Genomic DNA, 24,981 nt, shown 5'->3' on the forward strand with positions numbered 1-24,981 from the left:
AAACGCTTTATATAGATTCGAGATCAGTGGCGGATCCAGAAATATTAGAACGGGGGTGGGGTGTCAAGGATCAAAATCATTAATTCAAACTTACAAAAAAAAAATTGCTTATGAATTGTGTAGGCCTACCTTTTCAAAAGAAAATCAAACAACACCTGAAAAAACTGATGGCCATTTTTTAACAAGATACAAAAGTCTGCTGTTCAGAAATCTTAGGAGAGACAACTCTAATTAAAACATCATCCTACAGTACTGATCATGTCCTCAACACCTCCAGAATAGTATATGCAATAGAGTTGTTATCATTGTGCTGGGTAAACAATGATGATTTCCTTATATTGTTTTTTTTTTTTTCAAACAGGAAGAAAAGGTGTACAAGCCTGGTCCTGATGTGTTTATTTCTTTCCTGTATGTAATCTGTAGATCAGCACCCGTGTAAAGTTTGTCCCAGTAAGGACTACCAGATACTGGGATTTGGCGGAGAAGTTCATCTGTTGGACTTCAGCATCTACCCGTGTACTGAAGACCTCCTTACCCGAGGAGACGTCCCAGAGCTTGATAGTGTTGTTCTGACAGGCAGATGCTACCCACTGACAGTCCGGGGAGAATGCAACCTTTATCACCTAGGAAAGCAGGTAAGATCAAAATATACCAAGTTATACTCAAACAGCTAAGTTTATAAATACTGTTTAAGTGTCTTTTTTGTAAAGTTAATGCATTCTTCGCTCAAGTGCTGTGGTGTTTGTACAATAAAACACGGTTACAGAGAACATGCTTAATATGAATACATGCATGCTTACAGCAAAGTGATTTTCATTCCAGGGATGGTTGTTTTAAAAAATATATATATATATATATATATATATATATATATATATATATATATATATATATATATATATTGTGAACTTATTGGATATAACAAATTACGCTTATAACGAATCAAAATGGATCATCCCCTGACACTTCATATACTCATGTTGTATGTATACATATACAAGAAAATGCCAATGTAAAGGTATAGTATATACCTAACCATCTCTACAGATTGATATGTACTTTATATATCTGGAGTATTCCGCTGGGTGATAAATTTTGCTGATATTACTTAACTAGAATGAAAAGGTATTTCAATCAAATAACACAGTGTTTAAACTTTTGTTGAACGTATATAACTTTGGTTTTCAAATTCTGCAATCATTATTATTTATTTAATTTATTTATTTATGCTGTCTTGAATCTTCTGCCAAAATTAACATTCTGTCAAAATAACCCACTTTAAAGCATACTTTGATAGTAGTGCTGTAATATACTAACTGAGGCAGAGTGTTTAGTGGACGGTAGTTTCTCTCCAATGGGATACCCTGAGTCTATGCTGTAGATACACAAGTAGCCATCTTCCGAACCCAATGCCAGGAACTTGCCATCTTTGCTCCGAACCATCGCTTTTGTGGTTCCTTTACAATCTTCAGGGTTGTTGAACCAAGACGGCCTGTACATCATGAAATATTTCTTGTTCTTGCAAGTCCTTTGATTACACGTACCTGAATCAACTATATTATAAAAAAAATTTCAGGTCAGAAAAAAAAAAAACAAATAAAAAAAAATCATTTAAGTTTTTTTTTTCTGTTTAATATTTTATTTTGATATATCATATCAGTCATATAAATCTTTCTTAAGGGTAATAAATAGGATAAAATCTTTATAACTATACCTGATATATCAGCGTTAATTTCGAGAAAACTGAATTAAAATGTTATTTTAATAATTTAAAAAAAAATATTTGTAACAAAGAAAGACTATGATGATTCAACAATATTGTTTAAACATTTCGCAATAATGTTTTCAGACTTCCAACTAAAATTTAACCTCATTTACCTTTGGAAATATTCCAGAAAACGACAGATCTCATAGTGGTTATAATCATTTCGTTTTCCACATTGGCACATATTTCTTCCCCAAGAGTTGGTACGTTAGTAAAGTCAGCGATGCAGGTATTTAGCGCCTCGTAATGAAGAGTTTTAAGATGTGGCTCACCATTTACAAAATCCGTTGTCATCCAACTAGAACAAAACATTTTAAAAATAATTTTTTGCTTTTTTTAAATGTTTTAAAATATTTTAAAACATATAATGAGAACATTTTACTCGAATGTTACGAAGATTGAAAATTGAACTCTAGGCTAATATGCACAAAGCACACGATTCTGTTCTACTTCTCAGAAGTCATATTAAAAAAATACATCCCCTGAATATATTAACACTAAATAAGTTTTCCTTCTCATATGAAATTTTGTAGAAAAATGGATAAAAAGGATTACCATACATGTTTAAATTATTTGTAACAGTTTTTTTTTTCAGTTTTCATTTTGAACCAGTTATACCGATCCACAATCATTAGATTACGCTGAGCTTTGGACTCTAGAACAGGTTAGAGACATAGGCACTTGGTTTCAGGATGGTGTATTTTGTGTATTGTGTGTTTTCCTATGTCCCTCTAAATACACTCATTAAAATAAAAATCAAAAATCGCTGAAATTTGCATTCTTAAAAAAACTTAATATATTTCTGTATATAAAAAGACACGTGTTCTGTTCATTGTTTTTCTTTAATGCGACACAGTGACGCAAAAAGGGGGGGGGGATTGACAAGAAAATTTTTGTACGACACACGCACATTTTGTTCAATTCTTGAACGTATTAGGTTTTAGAAAATTACAGATTTCGTTCGTTTGTTTGTCGTTTAACGTCCCTCTCGAGAATTTTTTCACGCATATGGAGACGCCACCACTTGCCGGTGGAGGGCTACAAATTTTGACCTATACTCGGCACTCAGTGCCATTGAACAGTGAGGGATCTTTTTCGTGCCAGCACCTACTGCGACACGGGACCTCGTTTATACGGTCTCATCAGAAGGACCGGTCTCCACGTCCCGCAGTGGGATTCGAACCCGCAACGTAAGGATCAACTCCTTAATCGTGACTAGCAGACGCTCTAAACACTGCGCCACGCGGGCGACTACAGATTTCGTAACATAAAAAATTTAATATAAAAATTCCATTTTATGGAGAAAAAAAAATTTTGTCTGCCCAAGACAAAAATATTGCTTCACTTCTTCCTCCTCATTGCGCAGAAAAGTTGAACAAGTTACCATGGTCTCAAGTCCCAAGAAATGAATGTCGGTAGACTTAGGACTTTGAAACAGTCTTCAAAAAAGATTATCAGAACGTGTTCTTCACCTTTGAATGCTCCATTTCAATGTTGTTTACAAGTTTTACGCTACAAATAAAAATCGCGTGAACTAGACAAGGACGCTAACAACGATACGGTACCTTTGTTTTTCCGCCACTCATATTTTGCAGTCTTTCTTGCTTTACAGTTCCGTTGAGTTTGTCAAAACTTCTCTATAATTTTCATAAATTTTTCCCTTTTGATACGAATATCAAACTTTAAATGTTTGAAATATTGAGCTCCCTATATAGAGTACATTCTTTACTTTGATTTTTTTTAAAAATATCACAATAATATCAACATATATGTTAGGATGATTCATTTAAGACAATGTCTTTAATTTGTCGAAATTTTGTGACATTCAGCCTTATAACCTTAAGTGTAATCAAAACGGAATAAGTTTTACTTTTTTAAAAAATATAATGAAACCTTACGAAAATGCATGCTTCAAATCCACAGCCATAAACTTATAGAGGTTAACCTGGTCAAGTTGAACACCCTTCTTCTTCCAAGATGCTTCAATTGCTTTGTACTCAGATGGGAGAATCTTGCTGCGTACACACAGGTATCTTTCACTGGCACTCAGACACAAATGAAGAGTTTCAAACTTCAGAGGACCTTTGTAAATCATACTAAAATATACACAATTAACTATTATTTCATAATATCATGACATCACAATGTTTGTTAGATGTACCGAAGTACAGAAGACTAAAAATGTTCCAGCTTTTTTACTTCAGAAATGTATTCAGTTCATGTGTACATGAACTATGATGTTTCACGTCGACATACTTATGAAGCGCACTAGAGTTTCTTGACAAATAAGCTGGTGTTCAGATAAAATGTAGGAATTTTCAAAAATAAAAATCATTTGTTGACTATGTTGTGATTATTGAACAGAAATTAGTGGTCGTTTGTTGTTTGTTTATTGTTTAACGTCCCTCTCGAGAATATTCACTAATATGGAGACGCCACCACTTGCCGGTGGAGAGCTACAAATTTTGACCTATACTTGGCACTCAGGGCCATTGAGCAGTGAGGGATTTTTTTCGTGCCAGTACCTACTGCGACACGGGACCTCGGTTTATACTGTCTCATCTGAAGGACCGGTCTCCACGTCCCACAGTGGGATTGAAACCGCGACGTAAGGATCAACTCCTTATTCCGAGACTCTCGAGCGAACGCTCTAACCACTGCGCCATGCGGGCGACCAATTAGTGGTCGTTAGAATCGGTTGATCATCAATTTTTATCAGCTGATAAAGTAATGTTTTTTGTTGTTATACTACGCATGGTACGTGACAAATGATCCATGATTGTAATTAAAAAGGCGAAGATAACGAACAGAGTTCGATTTAAGAAAAAACAACCTACAAACAATACAAATCTGTGAACAGGGCTGGACCCCTGAAAATTGCAGAAGTGGGATCAGGTGCCCAGGAGGAGTAAGACTCCCCTGTCAACTAGTAACACCCGCCGTGATCAGGTAGACAGAATAATCTGTATTCCAACAGATTGTTGGAAGACCTAGTCTCCAAAGATAACATAGTTGTTGTTAATGAGGAAATCCAGCATCTTTTAATATCAATCCCAGAGTACTTAGGTATAGAATCAGTGTTTTTTAACAAAGTAATTTTGCAGATGACAAGTCACAAAATAAGAAAATTTCTAAGGTACATTTTTATTGAAGAAGCAGTTGTCTATGATACCAAAAAGCTTTTAATTTATCGCGAGGAACGGTATAAATTGTAGAGTTGTATAAATTGTAGAAAAGGCACATTTTGATGTTATTACTTTTTGAAAAAAAATGGTGATTTTAAATTTTCTAAAAGTTCTTTGGAGTTTTTAAGAATCCACATTTGATTAACACAACTTCTCGAATATGCTGTAGCACAGTACGTCTGAAGCTTTTCCTTAACAGCAGTAAATATTTTTGTGAGGAGTAATGATAGGGGCTTGATAGAGCAGTTAGTGGACCCGATAATGTATCTTTTTAAGGATTTTAAGGTGTTTGCTCTAGAGTCGCGGGATAAGGAGTTGATCCTTACGTCGCGGGTTCGATTTTCACTGCGGGACGTGGACACCGGTCCTTCGGATGAGACAGTATATGCCGAGGTCCCATGTCGCAATAGATTCTGGCACGAAAAAGATCCCTTACTGTTCAAAGGCCTTAAGTCCTAGTACAGGACTTGAAGTTAGTGAAGGATTTATCAACTAATAAATTCGTCTTTGCAAAGGAACAGGACATACTAGTATCCGATTCATAATAGTGAAGTACTTTTAAAACAGCTTTAAAAATCGCATTACTGAAAAAGGAATAACCATGGATTGGAAATTCATCCAAAAGGGAGTACCTTTGCAAGAAGATGTCGAGAGTAAAGAATTGGTGTAAGTAACAACACTAAAGAAGGTGCTTGGAAAAGCTCTCGTCTTTTGTGAAGTGATTCTGGAAACAATCCTTCGAAAAAGCTGAAGCATTAATAAATCACTACCCGTCGACATACATTTCATTTAGATATTTTATGTAAATAACAATGTCAGATTTTCTAATGACATTTAGCAAATGCAAATTAAGAAATACATGAAAAGGCATCATATAAGTCTTTTAAAAAAAATGTGAAAGAGAACTGCTCAACCAAGGCAACCAAATTTCCAGTCAATGACATTCATTGACATAAATTCCATTAAGTATCAATGATAAAAAACAGTGAACACTTTTGCTTTCATTAATTTTCATTGAGCAGTGAGGGTTCTTTATCATGCCAACGCCTACCGTGACATGGGACCTCGGTTTTTAAGGTCTCATCCGAAAGACCCGTGACTTTCACTTCTAGTACCAGGCGCTTGAATTGGCGAAGGAACAGTCACGACCTATGTTTACGTCTTAGGTTTGACACGGCGCGGCGAACGAGAATCGAACCCGAGGCTCCCGATCATGAAGCGAGTGCCCCACCACTAGGCTACTGTGACCGGTTTGAACTGACTAAAAAAGCTTACTGGACGCGGTAGCATAGTGATCGTAAGCGCCATGCATAGGTCAAAGAAGATGGGCGGACAAGGAGAGCAAAATGCCTATTGTGCGACAAATAAGGCAGTAAAAAAAATTTTTTTTTTGTGGTATTTTATTTAACATTAATGTATACTTTATGTAAAATCTCCATAAATTGCAACAATATCACAAAGATTGAAATTATTTGTCTGTGAAATAGCATACATACAACAAAAAAGATAAATTCTTTCTACGAAAACAATTTTTCCATATGAGCTCCACTTATTTTGAAAGATTATATTCAAACATATACATTTAACAAAACATGGAACAAAGACTAACTGTACATTTTAAAAAAATACACCGGTATGACACCGCAACTTTCCAAGACATATTTGAAGTCTATTTAGTTAAGGGTTAGATCGCAAACACGTTTTAAACATGTATTTGTTATGAGCGGTATAGCGTAGTGGTAAGCATGTTAGTTTCAAAAGGGAAATTAATACTCAGGATATTTATTGCTTGGGTTCGAACCCCAAGGAATATAGCATTTTTATTTTTAAATCATAGAATGATTTTTGCTGAATATAATTTCCTCAGAAAAGTTTTGTTTGTCATAATTTTATACTTTTCAATGACAAGAACATTATTCTAAATTCAAAATTCACAAACTCAACATGAATTTCATAAATTTGAAGCTAAAGGCATTTTGCACGCCTTGTTCGGCCATCTCCTTTGTGGCACTTCAACTAAAGCAGGTGACGCCTTTTTGTGAACGAAAAAAATTCTCGAATGAGACGTTAAACAACATACAATCAATCTATATACTTACTTCTCAAAACAGCCATCAAGAGTAAAAGAATCTTTGGTATTTCCCTGTTCTAGCTCCAAAACAGTGACAATCAAGGCTTTTTCTTTTTGTCCAATTGTATAAACAGTAACGCCATCTTTTCCAACAGTAAAATCAATAACGTGACTTGGCAAATCTATAGCTACATCATGGGTTTTGTTTAAACTGACAACTTTCAGTTCCCCTTTGTTGTCCAGAAGACAACATTTGTCATCTGCACAGATGACTACCTTTTGAGCTTCCATACCAATGTCAAACTCCTTTATAAATTTTGCATCATTCAATAACCAAACCCGTAGCATGTGATCTCTTGAAACTGTCACTAGCTCCATTCCATTTGGATGTATATCAAAACTGCACACTGTATTCAGAGCCAAAAGCTCCATATTTTTCTTCATTGACTCTGTGATGTCCTCCAGCAGTTCAGTCAAAGACCATACCTTCATTTCATTTCGACCCTGAGTAATCAAATAATCTTCAAACACATACATTTTCTCTACAGCCCCTGTATATGCTTGGAAACTTCCACATTTCACTCCTGTCTTGGAACTGTACAGTGTGACAATCCCTTCATTATCACCAAGGAGCACGGAAGAGCATGTATCTCTAATTGCAAAGATTGTGACTGGTTTTTCAGTCCCCACGTGGAATAAGACCTCACTCTTTTGTAAATCAACAGCAGACACTTTACCTGTGCTCATTAAGACATAAGCAAAAGCATTAGATTTTGAAAATTCTATCTGTTCTATGCTCTCTTCAATATCTATTTTAGACATTTCTTTTGCATGGATTATATCAACAGTCAAAATCTTTGATGAGATTCCATCTTTTGCAACAGCAGTAAAGTAGGAATCCTTGTTGGACAGTCCAAGAAAACCATTACACAACGGATAATTAAAAAGATAATGTTTTGGTTCCATTTCTCCAGCTTTATACAGCCGAAGCTCACTTTTTTTAGAACCACCAGACTCTGAATTAACAGCCACAAGCATCCGTAGATTGTCACTTTTTGTACATAGAATTCCCATAACATCCCCCACTTCTTCTTTCAAAGTCCATCTATCAACCAGCATCAGACTGTCACTCTCCAGTAATAAAACGTCTCCGTCATCTAACAAAACAGCTACATGACGAGTGTCTGTGCTCATCACCTTGGAAACCATCTGGTTTTTAGATGAATCATTGGTAATATCTCTAAAGATTTTGGTGACACGGTTCCCACTAACAAGGTGAAACAGAGTGATGGAATCGTGTGAGGTATAGATGACATTTTCCCCTGCTTTGTCTAGGATTGGATAATGCTTTGTCTGTTTGATGTCTGGAATATTTACTTGCTGGAGGATTTGGGTGCCAATGTGGAACATTTTATGTGGGAAATCTTGTACCTTTGCATTTCCTCTCCTGTAAGTTTTCACCAAAAGTGAGCTTTCACTGCGGCTTATTACTTCCTCTATTCCATCGTATGAATGCACAAAAGATGAAGAAAGATCTTTCTTAGGTGCCAGTCCAGGATAAACTGGTATCAATCCAGGGTTGTCAGGATTTTCTAAGTACCTGGTTGCTTGCTCTTTCAACTTCTTAAGACAAGATTCATTAACATCAGAATTAATATAAGAAAGTATATTGCTTGCAAGTCTGCTCGAATTTGATACCTCACTCTTGGTCAAGCAGAAAAAATTTCTGAGTTTCTTGATTTCTTCATCTTTTTTGTTTTCCAGGTATTCAAACAAATCATCCACTATTACATCAACACCGCTAGAAAATAATTTACTGCTCAGGAATTTGAAATTACAAAAACAGTTTTCTTTAGCTAACACTTCAGACAGGGCTTTTCCAGCATGGGTGATGTGGTACGGAAGACATTGCAACATTCGTTTGTTTTTGCACGTAAGTGGTTGTGGAGTTATTTGTCTGTCTGCATTCGGGACTGTCAACTTTCTCCTGGAAAGAGTGATGTCTCTTTTAACTCCATCTTCATTCATGAAAATTTCTACCAAATTTCGGTTTAGCTTTTCCCCAAGTGATCCTGAAGCATACCTTTTTTTGGCTGTTTCAATAAATTGTCTGTGGTACCAGTTCATAGTATACTTGTCGGAAGATATTCTCTCTACGATGTAGTCCTTAATGTCATATCTTATCCTAGCAGCCAGAACAGGGGGTATTCTAACAATGCCCTCTACTGGTGGGTTGTGGTAACGATAAACATCATCTAAAGCTTCATCATCACATGACAACACATCCTCCAGCTCATTCTCAGAGATACCGTCTCTTGCTATGGTGATGTAACCTAGAGCGTGGCTTGTTATGACCTTTCCAAATTTAATCTCAAGATTGTCAAAGAGTTTATTAATGGCTCCTTGGACTGTCTTCTCTAGTTCTACTAGATGAGGCGAAGTAAAAGACCTCCATTTGAGTGCCTCATCCAGAATAAGTTTAAGGAACAAAGGTCCAGGACATTTTTTAAAGGTGTTTATCAAAACCTTTTCTTGACTCTCTGTTATTTTTTTGTTTTGCTTTGACAGATATTTGTTAATAATGGCAATCCCAGTTTCCAAGGGAAGCTCTGGAATCTCCACATAACACTTCTCATCTGGCAGCAAAGCTCTCAAGTTATCAAGTATCCCATGTTCCTTGGGAAGAGTGGATACCACAAGCTTAATGTTCTGTGGCAGTGTAGTCGGCAACCATTGTAGTCCATAAGCATGGTGTAAAGGTGACAACTGATCAAGAGAATCCAGAAGAATAACAATTGGCTTTTTCAGAAAATTTGCGATCTTTCGCCAAAACCTTGGCATGTATTCTTGGATATTCTTCATACTTTTGTATCCTACAGGTTCCATGATCTGCTGTGCAACATCAGCAAGCTGTCCACACACACTAAGCAGCACATCATAAATATTCAGAGTCAGAGCAGAAGTGCCTAAGAAGCGGATAATTCCAACGTGCGGTTTATTCTTGAACCACTCAGGCAGACTCTGCATGATCATGGCCATTACAGATGTCTTTCCATTTCCAGAGGGAGCATAGATGACAAAAGGCTTTCTCACTGCACCATCCAAAATGTACTTTTTAACACTGTCCATGATGTTTTCCTGTCCACAGAATGTCTGGCATTTGGTGTCACAAAAATGCAAATGATGAAGCACCTCATTGAAATCACTGTAATACCCAGCTTTGCGATTAGGACGGAAATCTCTCTCATTATCAGCAGCTTCTATCTGGCTTTTTAAATCATTATAAAAGTACTCACAGAAATTGTCGAGGTATTGTTTATGTTCTTCGGATGCTTTTGGGTCAATGCCAGTTGGAAGCCACCGCACAGTGAAATCATGGAAATACTTTGATTCAATCCTTTGCTTTACTTTTTCCTCCAATTTTCCCTGAAGATACTTGATTTCTTGGTCAGGAACAGCCTAAAAGTATATTAAAATAGGAGTTATTGAAAGTAAAGATCTATGAAGTGATTCATGGTGGTTTTATTTTCTTTTACGTCTATACTTACATCATACAAAAAATTCCAAGACGTCACACTAAAACAAATACAAACATTAAAGCAAAATTATGTTTGAAACATATTTTTCTTACAACAGGGTGTGGATTGATCCACTATGATTGACATCTATAAATCCGAATCTGCTGGCATTAATTCTTACTAATATAAGTACCTTTCTATTACTTCCTAACACAAAATATTCATGAGGATAAGCAAAATTAGCTACGATTATCATTTTTCATAGGCGGCGGAACGAGGGGGGGGGGGCTAGGGGAGGCTAACTTTTTTGCAAAGATAGATATAATATATGCATTGACAATTGGGGCTTAGTCCCCAAACGTTTTTTTGTTGCATTAGCACTCCCCCCACTTTCAATTAGCCCCCCCCCCCCCACACACACACTTTCAATTTGCTTCCGACGGCTATGTTTTTAACACATTTAAAATTGCGGAACAGCTTTTTAAAAACTCCACTTTTTATTTGTTTTGGACAAATTATCCTGAATAGTTTATATCTTTAAATATCAATTTTCTTTTGTTTCACATTAGTCAAAATCATCAGAATTCTTTAGGGTCAATTATTTATGGATTTCTCTCTCACTCTCTCTCCCAACAAGAAAAAATCGGTGAATAAAAAATATATAGATAGACATGGATTACTATAGTAATGAATTTACATCCCCAAATTTGATAGAATTTTTGTGAATTTTTAAATTTAACAAGGATGTATAAATTTTCAATTTTCAGTTACCTACTATTTTTGGTATTTTGACCGTGATTCAAGAGTTACTTTAATGCCGAGTCATCTTGATGCTTTTTGTAACTTATTTTTCATCCATAAAAATATAAAATGTCAAAGTTGTTATCAGAAATGTTTCAATTATTTTAGCAAAAAATTCGCACCCCTTAGCTTTAATTCCTTCTCTTAAAAAATCGCATGTGGATCCTTTGGCCCTTTTCTGAAAGAACTTATGACTAAGACCAAAGTATGTTTTTGCATATAATTTTCTTCCTTTAATTAAATTGATGAAGGTATATAATCTTATTTTTTAAGACTCGGGGAAAGTGTTTCGTTATTCCTTGTGTAAGACGAACGCAAGATTCAGTTACCTTTCCATTCTCTACAGTGGTGTCAATGTGTCGTTTTGTCATTCTGTCTTCGTAGTTCGTAAAACACTGGATTTCTCGATGGAACACAACAACACTTTGGCCTGGAGATTTTGCATCTAAAATTCCATTTTCAATCTCTTTCTCCGTCACTATAAATTAAAAATTGATTATTTTACTTTCATTTTAAAAGCATTTAAAAGTATTTCATTAAAAATCTTATAAAATCTTACACTAGTAATCTATCCAATGTTTGAGTTGAAAAAAAACGTGGATTGATATGTTTTTCACTGGCAAATATGTTACAAGATTAACAATGTCATTCTTTTTCAACAAGTACTTATACATGTTAAAATTATAATTACCTCCCATCTTTATGGCTAGAGAATATATTATCGAAGAAAGAGCAAAAATTAAAATTTGAGTTTATGAAGAAAACTTTCTAATAATTTATCTACAAATCTAATTATTATATACCTGACATGTAGAATTCATGCAATTGTTTGTCTGTTAGTTTGTTTGCTTGATGTGAAGACAATGCAGCACTTTTGAGAATATCCCTCAAATCTGCAAATGTTTTCTCCCACTCTTGAGTATGTTGAGCTCGAGATTCATCACATCCCGGTGAGTAGTCCCCAAAGAATGGAAACTGGGATCTGACTGGCTGAAAACAATTTTAAAGTTCTAAATACATGTATTTGATGATTGATTGATTGTATATTGTTTTACGTCTCATTCGACAATTTTTCACTGATAGAGAGACGTCCCCATGTACCGGTGAAGGGCTTCAAATTTAGACCTATAGTCGGCACTCAGGTTTATTGAGCAATGAGGGTTCTTTATCGTGCCAACCTGCCGTGTCACGGGGCCTCGGTTTTTAAGGTCTCATCCGAAAGACCTGTGACTTTCACTTTTAGTACCAGGCGCTTGGCGAAGGAAGTCACCACCTATGTTTACGTCTTTGGTTTGAAGCGGCGAGGCGAACGAGAATCGGACCCGGGCCTCCCGATCACGAAGCGAACGCCCTACCATGTAGATGAACTACTGTGAAAACATCATCAATTTATTAAATGTATACTGAAGGGGAAAACGCAGGGTAACATTATTTAAGTTAATTAACTTTTTGGCCGAAAATTATGAAACGTGGTCATCAGTTTAACTTGGTCACTGTGCACCAAACGCGGTGCCGTGTATATGATTTCACATAGGAAAAGTAATAAACAGCCAAAAACACGTGCAGCATGATGATAACGAGTTCGTCAACATATCAAGTCCTATCATTTGATACTTTTGAGGTATACACATCGTGTCTCGCTCTTTACAGTTGAATTTCTTGCAATCATAAAACGGCTGTGAGTGATCACAGAAGAGAGGTTGACTATTGCTTTGGTAATCAAAGACAATGAAGGTTTCTGTATAGTATGTTATGAATGTTTCTACCATAGAAGGCCCTGTCCGTCTGAGAGGAATCGGAGGATCAGCCAAGGTAACGCGACGGGGACATCTACAATTAACGATTTAATATCAAGACAGGGTTATTCACAATCGCCACGATTCCACTTAACTATCACTGAAATTAAAACAGAAGGCAATCATCGTCAAATTCGTCAAAAACTGGAAGAAAGGGATTTTGCGAGATTGTTAGCTCGTCGGTGGTTCTATCAATCGCGCACGTGCGCGTTGTTTGATTTATTCTTCAGCATGCTACATGTAACCCCCGACTCCAAATGCTAACTCCTGAATCATTGGTCATAAAGACAAGATATGTTTGGAGTCATATCCGGCCCCGCATCCAAATTATATGTATCATATTCCTCAAATTTCTATATATATATATATATATATACGCCATGGAAGAAATTTGAGGAATATGGCATAAAACACGGACCCCTGGAAATTCCAGAGGAGGGGTCAGGTGCCCAGGAGGAGTAAACATCCCCTGTTGACCGATCATACCCGCCGAGAGCTCTATGTATTGATCAGGTAGACGGAACATTCCATATTCAAATTCAGTATAAAAACAAAGACCTAAAAATATCTAATTATTTTTCAATTTCCCGCGCAACGCATTGGCACAACAAATTTGCATTGCAGGTCGCCCGAGTGGCGCAGTGGTTAGAGCATTTGTTTAAGAGTTACAGAGTAGGAGCTGATCCTTACGTCGCAGATTCGAATCCACTGTATGACAAGGAAACCGGTCCTTTGGCATCGTCGCAAGCCACGGGTTTTGTGTCCATTCTATTTCCACAAACCCGTGGCTGCCTCCTACCAAAGAATGAATCTTCATAACACTGCTTTCTCGCCCCTTTTTAAAGTGACACAGTGACGGACAAACGGGAAAATTGACAACAGTAGAATTTTTTGCATGACACATGCAAATTTTGTTCAGTTCTTGAAGATATTAGGTTTCAGAAAATTACAGGTTTCAGAACCTAAAAAATCTAATTTAATGGAGAAAAATAAAAGTAAAAAAAAATCTTTGTATAACCCATCACAAAAATATTGCTTCACTTCTTCCTTTTTATTGTACGCATGCGCTGAAAAGTTGAAGAATTTACCATGGTTTCAATTCCATAGATATAAATGTCGGATGACTGAGAATTCTGATACAATCTTCAAAAAAGATTATCATAACTTATTCCTTACTTCTTCTTGCCCCAATTCAATGTTGTTTACAAGTTTCACGCTAAAAATAATGGACGCATGACCTTGACATTGTGACATTGACGATAAAAACAAAGCAATAGATACAACATTTGTTTTTCCGGCACTTATATTATGCAGTTTTTTTCTTGCATTACAGTGCAGTTGAGTTGTCAAAACTTCGCTACATTCATATTTCACAGAAATCTTTTGTTTTGTGATAAAATTTTCTCAAAAGAAACACATGGTTTTGACTCATTATGCAACTTTAAATGCAGAATTTTACCTTTTCAAATCAGAACATTGTTATATTATAGCTGAAGTCTTCAAGCATAGTCTGTTTAGATACTCATAAAAGATTTTTTGGGGAAAGAGACTTTCAATATATACATTATATCGATTAAATAAAATCGTATACTTCACTGTAAAATCCCGGTTTCGCCATAACTGTTATGTAGGTCATTGTGTTATTTGAATGAGAAGGCAGAGCGTCTATCAAGCGTGCGATTAGTATGAATTCATTAGCGTGTGTTCGAGGTGTACTAAGTTTTATGATTAACTGACACTCAAAAAGCCTTTTTTCATGCTAGAGACCGACAAAATATAAGCATACATTTTATAATTTGTCTGGATTAACTTAAATTTTTTTCTGCTTAACGTACGATTCGTATTTGAAATGATTTACTAGAAATTTGTTAAATTATTTATACATTAAATACACAATGGAATTTGGAAACAGAGCGTATAACGAAGGACACACTATTTTTCATACTTTTAAGAAACCTTTTTTTTTTCTTTTTTTTTAAAAAAAAAGAAGAGATAATTAATCCATTTAAGCTTATTACATAATTAGAAATTTTTCATACATACATGTATATATAATTTTGCAAAATCCGAGTGCTACAACAAATACACGTAGGCGGTTGAATTATGATATAAAACTACACTCAGTGTATAAGAAATACATAGCTAAGAAAGTGAAAATTTAAACGTCAATTAAACGTCAGTTTATCATGGTGGATAAAGAAACATCCGTGTCGGTGTACTTTGTACAGTCCAAATTGCGTTGTTTCAAAAAATCCTGTTTATTCATGCCAGACAAGTTAATATGATCTTCCTCATTTAGGAATTCATTAATTGTCGAAATCCTCTCCTGTACTTTTTGATTTTAACAAACTCCCTCCCAGAATTTTAATTACCCATTTGAAGAATGATTTGACCATCGATAGCTCGCAGACACTAGACACAATGTCGCATAGGTGTGCTCAAATCGTGGAAGTGAATAGATTTGAGTCACGTGTTCAGTGCTTTGTTATTCATGAGGTCAAAGACAGGTTGAAATTTGTAAACATTGTGCCTTTACTATGGAGACAAGCACCCGTGATTTTTGCACCTTTTTGGAAAATAACAAATGAGCGCAAGACTGTTTCAATTTTTTCATGAATGTAAATGACTAGTATAACTCTTTACATTGACCGTATTTACGACAACTTGAAACATCCATGCGCTCATATGAAAAATGGGCTTGCAAAACGGGGGTGTGGCCTAAAGTCTTTGAGAAATCGATGTAAACAACATACCCCTGCTATATTAATCACATAAATACCTAATTACAGTGCAAGGAAGTAAAAATTGAAATTGAAATTAATTAACTACAATGTTTGATGGAAAGATTGAGGCAAAAATATGTAGAAAATCTTTAATTTATTTTTTTGTAAATTATCGGGGGGCCAGATTTGGACGTTTAAACGATTCATCCTTCTCTCGTTCTCGCGACTGAATCATTGAATATTTATCAAGTGACGCCAGATTTACCTTGACCAATGAAATCACTCTATAGCAATTTTTGGTATGCTTAAATGGCGGCGCCCATAATGAAATCATGTTTGCTATGCGTGGTAGATTTATTGAAAAAAATACGATAGATCATGAAGAACAGAGGTGAGTAACGTATATTCTAAAATACTTACAAGGTTTTACATTAAAATACAGGGTTTCGAATGTACACGTTGTGTGAGAACGCTGAATAGCGTTACTCGTTAAGAAAGGAAATTCGAACCGAAGTTGATGTACAGCTCGTGGTTATGGTTACATCCAAATACAATATAGACTGATCATTTTCATTGGTTCTGACTTGAAGCGTCAGATGTTATTCCATTGGTTGAATGTATGTTATTAATATTCATGAGAACGAGAGAAATTTGTAGGAGACAGCCACGGGTTTGTGGAAATAGAATGGACACAAACCCGTGGCTTGCGACGATGGTCCTTCGGATGAGACCGTAAAAACTGAGGTCCCGTATCGCAGTAGGTGCTGACAAGCAAAAAAAAAAAAAAGATCCCTCACTGTTCAATAGATTTTTCTTTACATTTTTTCAATCTTCCTTTAAAAAATAATGTAACGAATGAAGCCTTTGTAGAAACTAATATAACAAGTGAAGCACTTTCAATAGATCAATTCATAGATATATCTACTTCACAGAAGATACATCTACTTAACAGAAAAGCATATTGTTCTTGCACCTCGTGCTTAGTCGATATGCTTTTCTTTGAAGTCGAGATAACTATGGATCGACCTCATAAAAGGGCTACATTTGTATATTACATAGTGCCAAAGCTGGAAGCTGTGGATACCTGAAGTATGTACATAGGTGGCAAGCAGTTCTCATCTAATTTGTACCATGTCTCGAGAAGTTTGACAGCGTTGAGTTTTACATCATTCTTCTGGACTGCTTCTCTCAGAGTCTGAAAAACCTCCTCACTGATTTCTGTAGGAATTGGGCGGAAGCCATATCTGTCACCCATGATGGCCTAATTAGGAATTAATAAATGATTAAACATAGATTACATAAATTAATTTGAATGCATCAATTTCTTTTTATTTAACTTGACAGGATCATTTTGTAAAACCAAGTTAATTAGAAACTACATACTTTCAACTGATCTCACACGAGCAATTCCTGTTTGAATTATACAGAAATTTTATTTTTTAGCTCAAGAAATACGGGAAGGACAAAATTTAACTCCCTGACGTAGACTTGATACGCGGTAACAACTCGAGTGGATACCAGTGCGCTAGAGAATAAACTACACGGTGAAACATCTATATTTCGTATTAGATTTCATCATTAATTGATTTTGCATTTTATTGCTAATTTATTCTTATATTATGTGATCAAACTTTGCATAATTTGGCAAATTTCATGTAACCAAAGTTTTGAGGCAAAATGAGTTCTATATCCTACCTTATTCTTTCTGTGTAACATGAGTGTTGATACGTACAAATGAATTTTATTGTGCACCAATGGCTTAATACCGAGAGAACCCTTGCATGCAAGTCCGGTAAAAAGACCTTGTCCCAATTGAAGATTGACTATTTTTTCCAAAAAAAAAAAAAAAAATAAATAAATAAAATAAAAGTAAAGTAAATATTATGACAAGCAGAATGAATTTTTAGTATTTTTTAAATTAGGAATGGCAATCGAATATAGAATTGGCAACCAGTCAACTGGTTAAGAGCGATTAATCAAAACACACATTTTTTTGACAAATTCTTTTCAGGAAAGCTTTATTCATTTACATAGGACGACTGAAAAAGACGAGAGTAATACCGGTAGTTTGTTTATGCTTCATCAGGACACTATATATTTATAATTTTAATTTCAATAGGCAAAGTGAAAAGTTAAATAAAAACATGAATATCCCTGAGATATCTGTGACATTAATTATATTTTTCAGACCATATGTCACACAGGTCATGCTGATTTTCACTTTTATCAGAACTTAATGTGTACTATCCCTTAATTTAATTTACAGTTTGCTTAATGATATAATTTGATAGATAACTGAATGATAGATGGGTAGATACACATGTACCCATTAAATTCACTTTACAGTTTATATCATTAACGAAATATAGGACTGGCTTTGTAACGACCGGATATTTAAACATGTTTTAACACTTCATAAACTGACTATTCAACCCAAATCTCAATCCAGAAAGCAATAATTGTATAGATATGTGAATTCGTTATCAATTTTAAGCATATTTTAATTTTTTTTTTCCAATTTATTACAGATAAAATTTCCTAACCAATTAATATTTACATTCAGTGTAATTTTCTTTATGAAATCCATGTTTTGCAAAATGTTTATTTGCGTTATTTAACACTCCAACGTCACAAACGGCTCTTACGTCTAATAAGCACACTAGTTCTGAAAGGAGCTAAATTCATAATAAAGATTAACAAAATGAACAATTATGAAGAGAGAAAATTAGAGAATGTTAATATAAGCAATATTTACATTCAGTGTAATTTTCTTTATGAAATCCATCAGAAACCTACGACGTTCATATCTCTATAACACACGCGAAACCTTGTCACCGCGCGGTAGAATACACATAGGAACTATATGCATTTTCAATATCTAGGAACACCAAAATGTATATTGTTTTGACTCAATTTAATTTTTAAAAAATTAACTACCCTGTTGAATTTACGTAAAATACAACTGTGCGTTTAAAATTAATTGGTCTTTTTTTCTCGCAATGTTCATTTGAGTTATTTGACTTTCTAACGTCACAAACGACTCTTTCGTCTATTAAGCACACCAGTTCTGAAAGGCAATAAATTCATCATAAAGATTAACAAAATAAACAATTATGAAGAGAGAAAATTAGAGAATGTAAATATAAGCATTGAATTCTTATTTCTGGATGTCGTCGGTCCTATAACATACCTGGCTGTGCCGACAATTTGAATACCGCGCGGTATCCAAAAATAAGAATTCAATGCTTAAATATTACCATTGTTCCGACAGAGTAACCGGTTAACCGATCACGTTTGGCCTTCAGCATTTTTTAATCGACTATCTTGAATTTTAGATCCACATTAAGATGTTCATAGAAGATGTTGATGAAAATCTTCCTATTTGTAACGTTAAAGTGCAAGTGACATTAAGTAATACTCCTATTATGACGTCATCATAAGTATAACGCTATGATAACGTTACAATGCAATGCTATGTTTGAATAGGCAGTCTAGATAAACAAGTCAAAGTGTTTAAATGTGTTTTCACCTTATCTGACTCAAAGTAACTAACAACTATACAATCTCGACAGAGGATAAGCCGATATTCTAACTGTCTTTGTTGTACAGTAAAACATAATTTGTAATCAAACAATTCCCAAGTTTAAGCAGTTTAAAATTCTCAGTTGAAAGAGTACTGTCCCTGTACCAGAAAGGGTCATTAAGCCATAGGTGGCACATGTATATGATGCAGGAACTTAAGAAAAATATGATGTATGAACATATACCACAAAGTTAGGTCCTAGTGACAACTTTTGGCAATTCGCTACTTCCTGAAGACAGATTTTATCCACACTGTGGTCATTCTGGCAATCTTCTGTAACACCCCACCTCATGTCCACCACCTGAAAATCTAGATCCTTGGACAAACATAGCTGTTTTAGCTTTGGAAAAACCTCATGGGATAGGATGTTCCTCTCTGCCCTCATGTCTAAAGATCACAGGATATGAGATAAAAAAAACAAAAACAAAAAACAATGAAAGTGCATGAGTTATAGATTTTTTAAAACACAATTTTTATCTTTTTTAAGAATACATATGAATATAAATTTATACATTAATTTTTTTTCTCACCTGAAAACGTTGAGCTGATAAATATTCTGACAACTGATCTTGGAAGATGAGGAAGATTATCAATCTTCCCTTGAAGCATCTTGTCAAATATGGCCTCTTTCTCCTTGGAATGATTTTGATCCTGTTTTCTATCATCTATGATTATGAAATAGTTTAAAATCCTTCATTTATCAGACTGATTAACTAGGTGATACTCAACTAATTTTTTTTTTTTAGACATTACCAGAAATTTATCTAATGCTTCTTATATTGGCACTAAAAAATCTTTAATCACTTTTTAACTAGAAAACTATTTTTGAATTGTACAGTTTATGTTTATTGGCATTAATGACTTTCAAATAGGTAAAATGGAAACTATCGCATAACGGGTATTTCTGCAGTTGTAAATTTTTGCGAGTTGACCCCTGAATGTAGCAAATTAATTTTTGCGTTTTCATTTTCTGTGGTTGCATCATAACGCTAATATGAATTTCCGGATACAACTACATGTACTTTTTGTTAAAGGTTTTTAACCACGTTTCTAAATTTCTTGAAATTTAAAAACATAATAGTGTACTTATTACATATTATTTTACCATTTAAAGGGGCGTGGACACAGCTACCTTGTTTACAATTTTAAATGTCTATTTTTTAAATAAAAATAACTTCAGTTAAATGATTTGAACTTGCATGAATATTCTAAGAATTCAATGACAACGAGATTCTTCATAATATCACGTCACACACCTGTGTTTGTAAACCGGGCACGGGCTCTGTTACTGTTAGTCTTCATGTTTTACCGGGTGTGTTCAATTTGGTTAGTCTGCTCACATCATTGAGCACGGACTGACAATAATGGTATTTGTTTTGCTTTTCTCGCATTTCTACTCTGAACTTTCTGGATTATAGTGTTCATATTTTTCATTGATACACAACAAAATTTATGCTTTAATTAAGTATTATGGAAAACGTTACTTTGTGAAAGTGCAAGAATATGTGTTAATCAAACGCGTCTCAGAATTCGTAGTTTTAATGATTTCCAGATAAAGGAAGTTTCTAAACACGATTTTATTTTATTTTAATGTGAAATGCTCTAGCAACATGTAAGTCATGATATAATTTGCTCTAGCAACATGTTAGTCATGATATAATTTAGAAATTTTTTTAAAAGAAAATATGAGCTTCAAATTTGTGTCCCAGCCCCTTTAATTAAATTTAATTGAATTAATTATCTCTGATGAATTCCATCATTCTCCCAGTGCTTTACCATTGGATAGGATGTTATCAGCCTTTTTGAACTATTCGATAGAGGATGGTGTATCAAGCTCCTATAATTGTATCAAGCTCCTCCTCTGATTAGTAAGATACTAGTGTCCTCAATGGCTGTGTCTGTGGCAATGCTTTCTCTGGGATATAATTCTAAGTAATGTTCTGCCTTTATTTTCTTCTGTTTGGCACGGTCGATAATAATATTGCCTGACGTGGATTTAAGGAGCAATTTTGATGGCACTAAAACCAAAAGTTTTCTCCATCCCCTGGTACATAAGACTGCAGTCCGCAGAGATTTCGATGTCAAGATATACTGTGGGATCATTTTGATTTGTGGGAGTCAATGTTCGTGGACAATTAAATTATACTTGTTCGTGCGACGTAATTTCGGCGGATACTAGTTTATAAGGTAGATTCAATGAATGAATATGTTTACAAAATAAACGTTCGTGGGGATGTAAATTCATGAGCAAACGTACCCACGAAATCTATGAACATCGGTACCCCACGAAGAATGATGATTCAACAGTAGGTTTACCCAATAGTCATTGGCACACTTTCGAGCGACTCGTTGTACTTGCTCCGTGTTACTCTGTAGTCATCATATTTCAGGAGGACAGTGCGTTTGGCAATTATTGTAAGCCCCAATTCCTGTATCCCTACATCTTACAAGTACTCATTCTTTCTCGTTCTCATCCAATAGGTTTTTGAAGCAGTCATGTATACGGCATTGATGTAATCCCAGGTGACTGTTGCATTGACTCTCGGGCAATTCATAAGGGCCTCGTCCAATGCTTTTGTGAAACGCTCCTTTAAATCTGGCATAGACATTCCAGCAGTGGTGATACGAGGACGGCCTTTTTGTTTGGATCGGTCAATACGTTTGGGTTGTATGCGTACTTTGCTGCTGAATACGGAGTGGTCAGTATCAAACCTTGGGCTGTGATATTGCGTGTGACAAGCATATTGCTGAGGAATGGTCTGCTAGTGATAACAACGTCCAGTTGGTGCAAATGGGGTGTCTGCAGGATAGTCTTTAATGTGGTTTGGTTGGGACGAACGTTTTGGTAATACGAAGGTCGTGTTGGGAGCATAGTTCAAATAGTCGCTGTTCGTTCTCATTGAACTTGCCAATATCAGAGTATCCAAAGCAACGTGGCCAAGAACTGTGTTCTGAATTCATCCGAGCATTAAAGTCCCCAAGCATGCATATTTCTTCCTTTGAATGGATCTCTTTAGACTTAGACACAAGTTTCTCGTCGAATACATCGTTTGACTCAGCTGTAGAGTATAATGTAGGGACAGAATATGTTTACAAGACCAGAGGAGGCCAAGAGTCGAAAGAAAATCAATCCCATGAAACCTGACTTCGACATGCAGCTTCGAATCCTTGCCACAAGAACGTGTAATTCTTCTTGTTCAGTTTATCTGAGGGGAGTCGTGTCTCCTAGGGTGCGTTCAAGAACGTAGCGGCTACGTAGCCTCTACGTAATGCTACGATCTTGAACGTTAAGCTAGCCTAGCTGCTACGTAGGGAGAGATAGCACAAATTTGCTAAGTATCAAATCTAAGATGGCCTCCTTAGTTACAACTTCGCAGCACACAGGATTTAAAAAAGAAGTGTTATTGCTTCTACATCTTAGCGAATCATATACATTTTCGCTTGAAATAAACTCTCTTTGTTCCAAAATTAAGTTTTTACTGATATATGTTTATCCGAAATCTAACACTTGGCGGCTAGGCTAGCTGTCCCTTTCATAGAGATACGTAGATATCTACTACCTAGCTGCTAGGTTAACTGCTACGATGTTGAACACAACCCTGGAAGAAGGCACTGCTAATGTTCGACAGTTCGCGGTCTTTGATTGCGGTTTGCCTTGCATCGTCAACTTGCTGTAGATCGTCCGAAAGGACAGGGCACATTGTTCTGACATTCCAGATGGCCAACCATGGTCCCTCCCAACGTCAGAGACAACACGTAGTGCCTAAGCATACGCCAATACGTGGAAGGCTTATCAATCGTAACTGCTGTCTCCCTTGTTGGTTCTGTCGTTGGCATAGCGGCACTAAAATTACCTTTTAAGGGCTTATGCCTGAGCAGAATATTACTGAGATCCTGGGTAACCCAGACGTCAGAATCCCCCTCTCGGCCATCCGGAAAAGATCCGACAGAGGGAACTAGAAGGGAGAGCTCCCAGTTTCACAATCAAAATGACTTTTTGCTCCAAAGATTGGAGCAAAGTGCAATACCACAGAACATGCGAGATGCCACTATAGTCATATTTTACAAAAACAAGGGCGACGGGAGTGACTGCAACTCCATTCTCAGCATGGATGGGGAAAGCCTTCACAGGTGTAGTTTTCAACAGGTGTCAGCGACTTGCAGATCGAATGTATCGAGTCACAATGCGGAGTAAGGGCTGCAAGGTCAACAAAACATGTTGTTCTCCCTCAGACAGCTATGGAAAAAATGTGAGAAACAGAGACGACTCTTATTCCTTGCTTTTGTTAACCTAACCAGAACATTCCACCTGTTCAGCAGAACCGCTATTTTCATCCTCCCACATAGGATCGGTTGTCCTCCAATGCACTTGAGAATGATCATGTCCATTCACATTACTGGCAATATGCAATATAATGGATCAAGCTCATAACCCCTCCCAATTAATAATGGTGATAACAAAGACTCGTTCTGGCACCAACACTCTTCGGCATCTTTTACTCATTGCTGCTGCAATATGCTTTCAAGAAGTCGGAAGATGTCATTTTTTTCTCCAAACTAGGAGTGATGGGAATCTCTTCAATCTGGCCCGACTCAGAGCATAAACAAATGAAAGATGCACCGAGTCCTCATCAGGGAAATGCTACATACAGACGATGCAGGCTTATATGCACACACTAGGGAAACACTGCTTATTACCCGCTTCGCCGATGCTTGTTCTGAGTTTGGACTAACCATCAGCCCAAAGACCAACATTATGAGTCAGAATGTTAGCATCACTCTCCAAATCACTGCTGGTAGCCACACACTGGAGGTTGTTAAAAATTTTGTCTATCTTGGCTCAACCATCTCGAGTAAGCAATATATTGTTGTTGAAATAAACACGTGGATAGACAAAAACGCAACTGCAATGACTTCATTTAAAAAGAGTGTTTAAGACAACACTTAGCTGACAACCAACACAGAGAAGAAAGTGTACAAAGCCTGTGTTCTGATTACCCTCCGATATGGTAGTAAATCCTGCAATCTAACTCCTGTCAAGCTAAGGATAAATGCTTCCCATATGCGCTGTCTAAGACAGCTCATTGGCATCTTCTGGAAAAACCACATCACCGACGAGAATGTTCCCTCCAAAGCAGATATGCCAAACATGTTCGCAATTGTAATACAGACAAGGATACGTTGACTAGGCCATGTCTGTTGCATGGATAATGGGTGCATTCCATAAGATGTTCTCTACGGGAAAGTTGCAACATGAGCACAGTCCACAGGTCGACCCAACCTCTGACTTAAAGACGTCTGTAAACACAATTAACTTGAAGGCCTTTAAAATTTGCCCAGAAGACCTAGAGCGATTTAAACCTGGATCTCCATCCTTACGGCTGGCATCCATCAAGCTGAGAAAAGGAGGAAGGATCAAAAGGAAGTAAAGAGAGCACACATTCTACAATGTAACCAGTGAGATCCTGTCACAATCCTTCATCAATCACACCTTCAGTAATTGTTAGAGGATGCCAAATCAGACTGTATAGTACAGCTG

At 36.0% G+C, this 24,981-nt stretch overlaps 1 protein-coding gene across 1 annotated transcript; it reads right to left on the reverse strand.

Moving 5' to 3' along the window:
- Positions 1-395: 395 nt before the first annotated feature.
- Positions 396-24,593, reverse strand: LOC133203923 (uncharacterized). Its single transcript, XM_061339722.1, has 15 exons — positions 24,441-24,593; positions 24,177-24,249; positions 23,297-23,398; positions 22,282-22,501; positions 21,891-22,160; positions 19,973-20,133; positions 19,627-19,829; positions 16,944-17,120; positions 12,144-12,330; positions 11,670-11,818; positions 7,050-10,480; positions 3,664-3,861; positions 1,879-2,063; positions 1,318-1,553; positions 396-623 (listed from the first exon to the last, which is right to left on the reverse strand). The coding sequence occupies exons 1-15, from the start codon at positions 24,591-24,593 to the stop codon at positions 396-398; spliced, it is 5,973 nt and encodes a 1,990-aa protein (XP_061195706.1).
- Positions 24,594-24,981: the final 388 nt, after the last annotated feature.

The sequence above is a fragment of the Saccostrea echinata genome, unplaced genomic scaffold (assembly GCF_033153115.1).
Source record: "Saccostrea echinata isolate AGI-Se365-2 ecotype Australia unplaced genomic scaffold, CSIRO_AGI_Sech_v1 ptg000002l, whole genome shotgun sequence".
Taxonomy (NCBI): domain Eukaryota; kingdom Metazoa; phylum Mollusca; class Bivalvia; order Ostreida; family Ostreidae; genus Saccostrea; species Saccostrea echinata.

Coding starts and splice junctions, on each gene's coding strand:
- LOC133203923 (XM_061339722.1), bottom strand. CDS start 24,593: ATGTTTGGCATATCTGCTTTGGAGGGAACATTCTCGTCGGTGATGTGG. Junction 20,134..21,890: donor ACGAGAAAGAATGAGTACTT/GTAAGATGTAGG, acceptor TGATAAATGAAG/GATTTTAAACTATTTCATAA. Junction 1,554..1,878: donor TTTCTGGAATATTTCCAAAG/GTAAATGAGGTT, acceptor TTTATAATATAG/TTGATTCAGGTACGTGTAAT.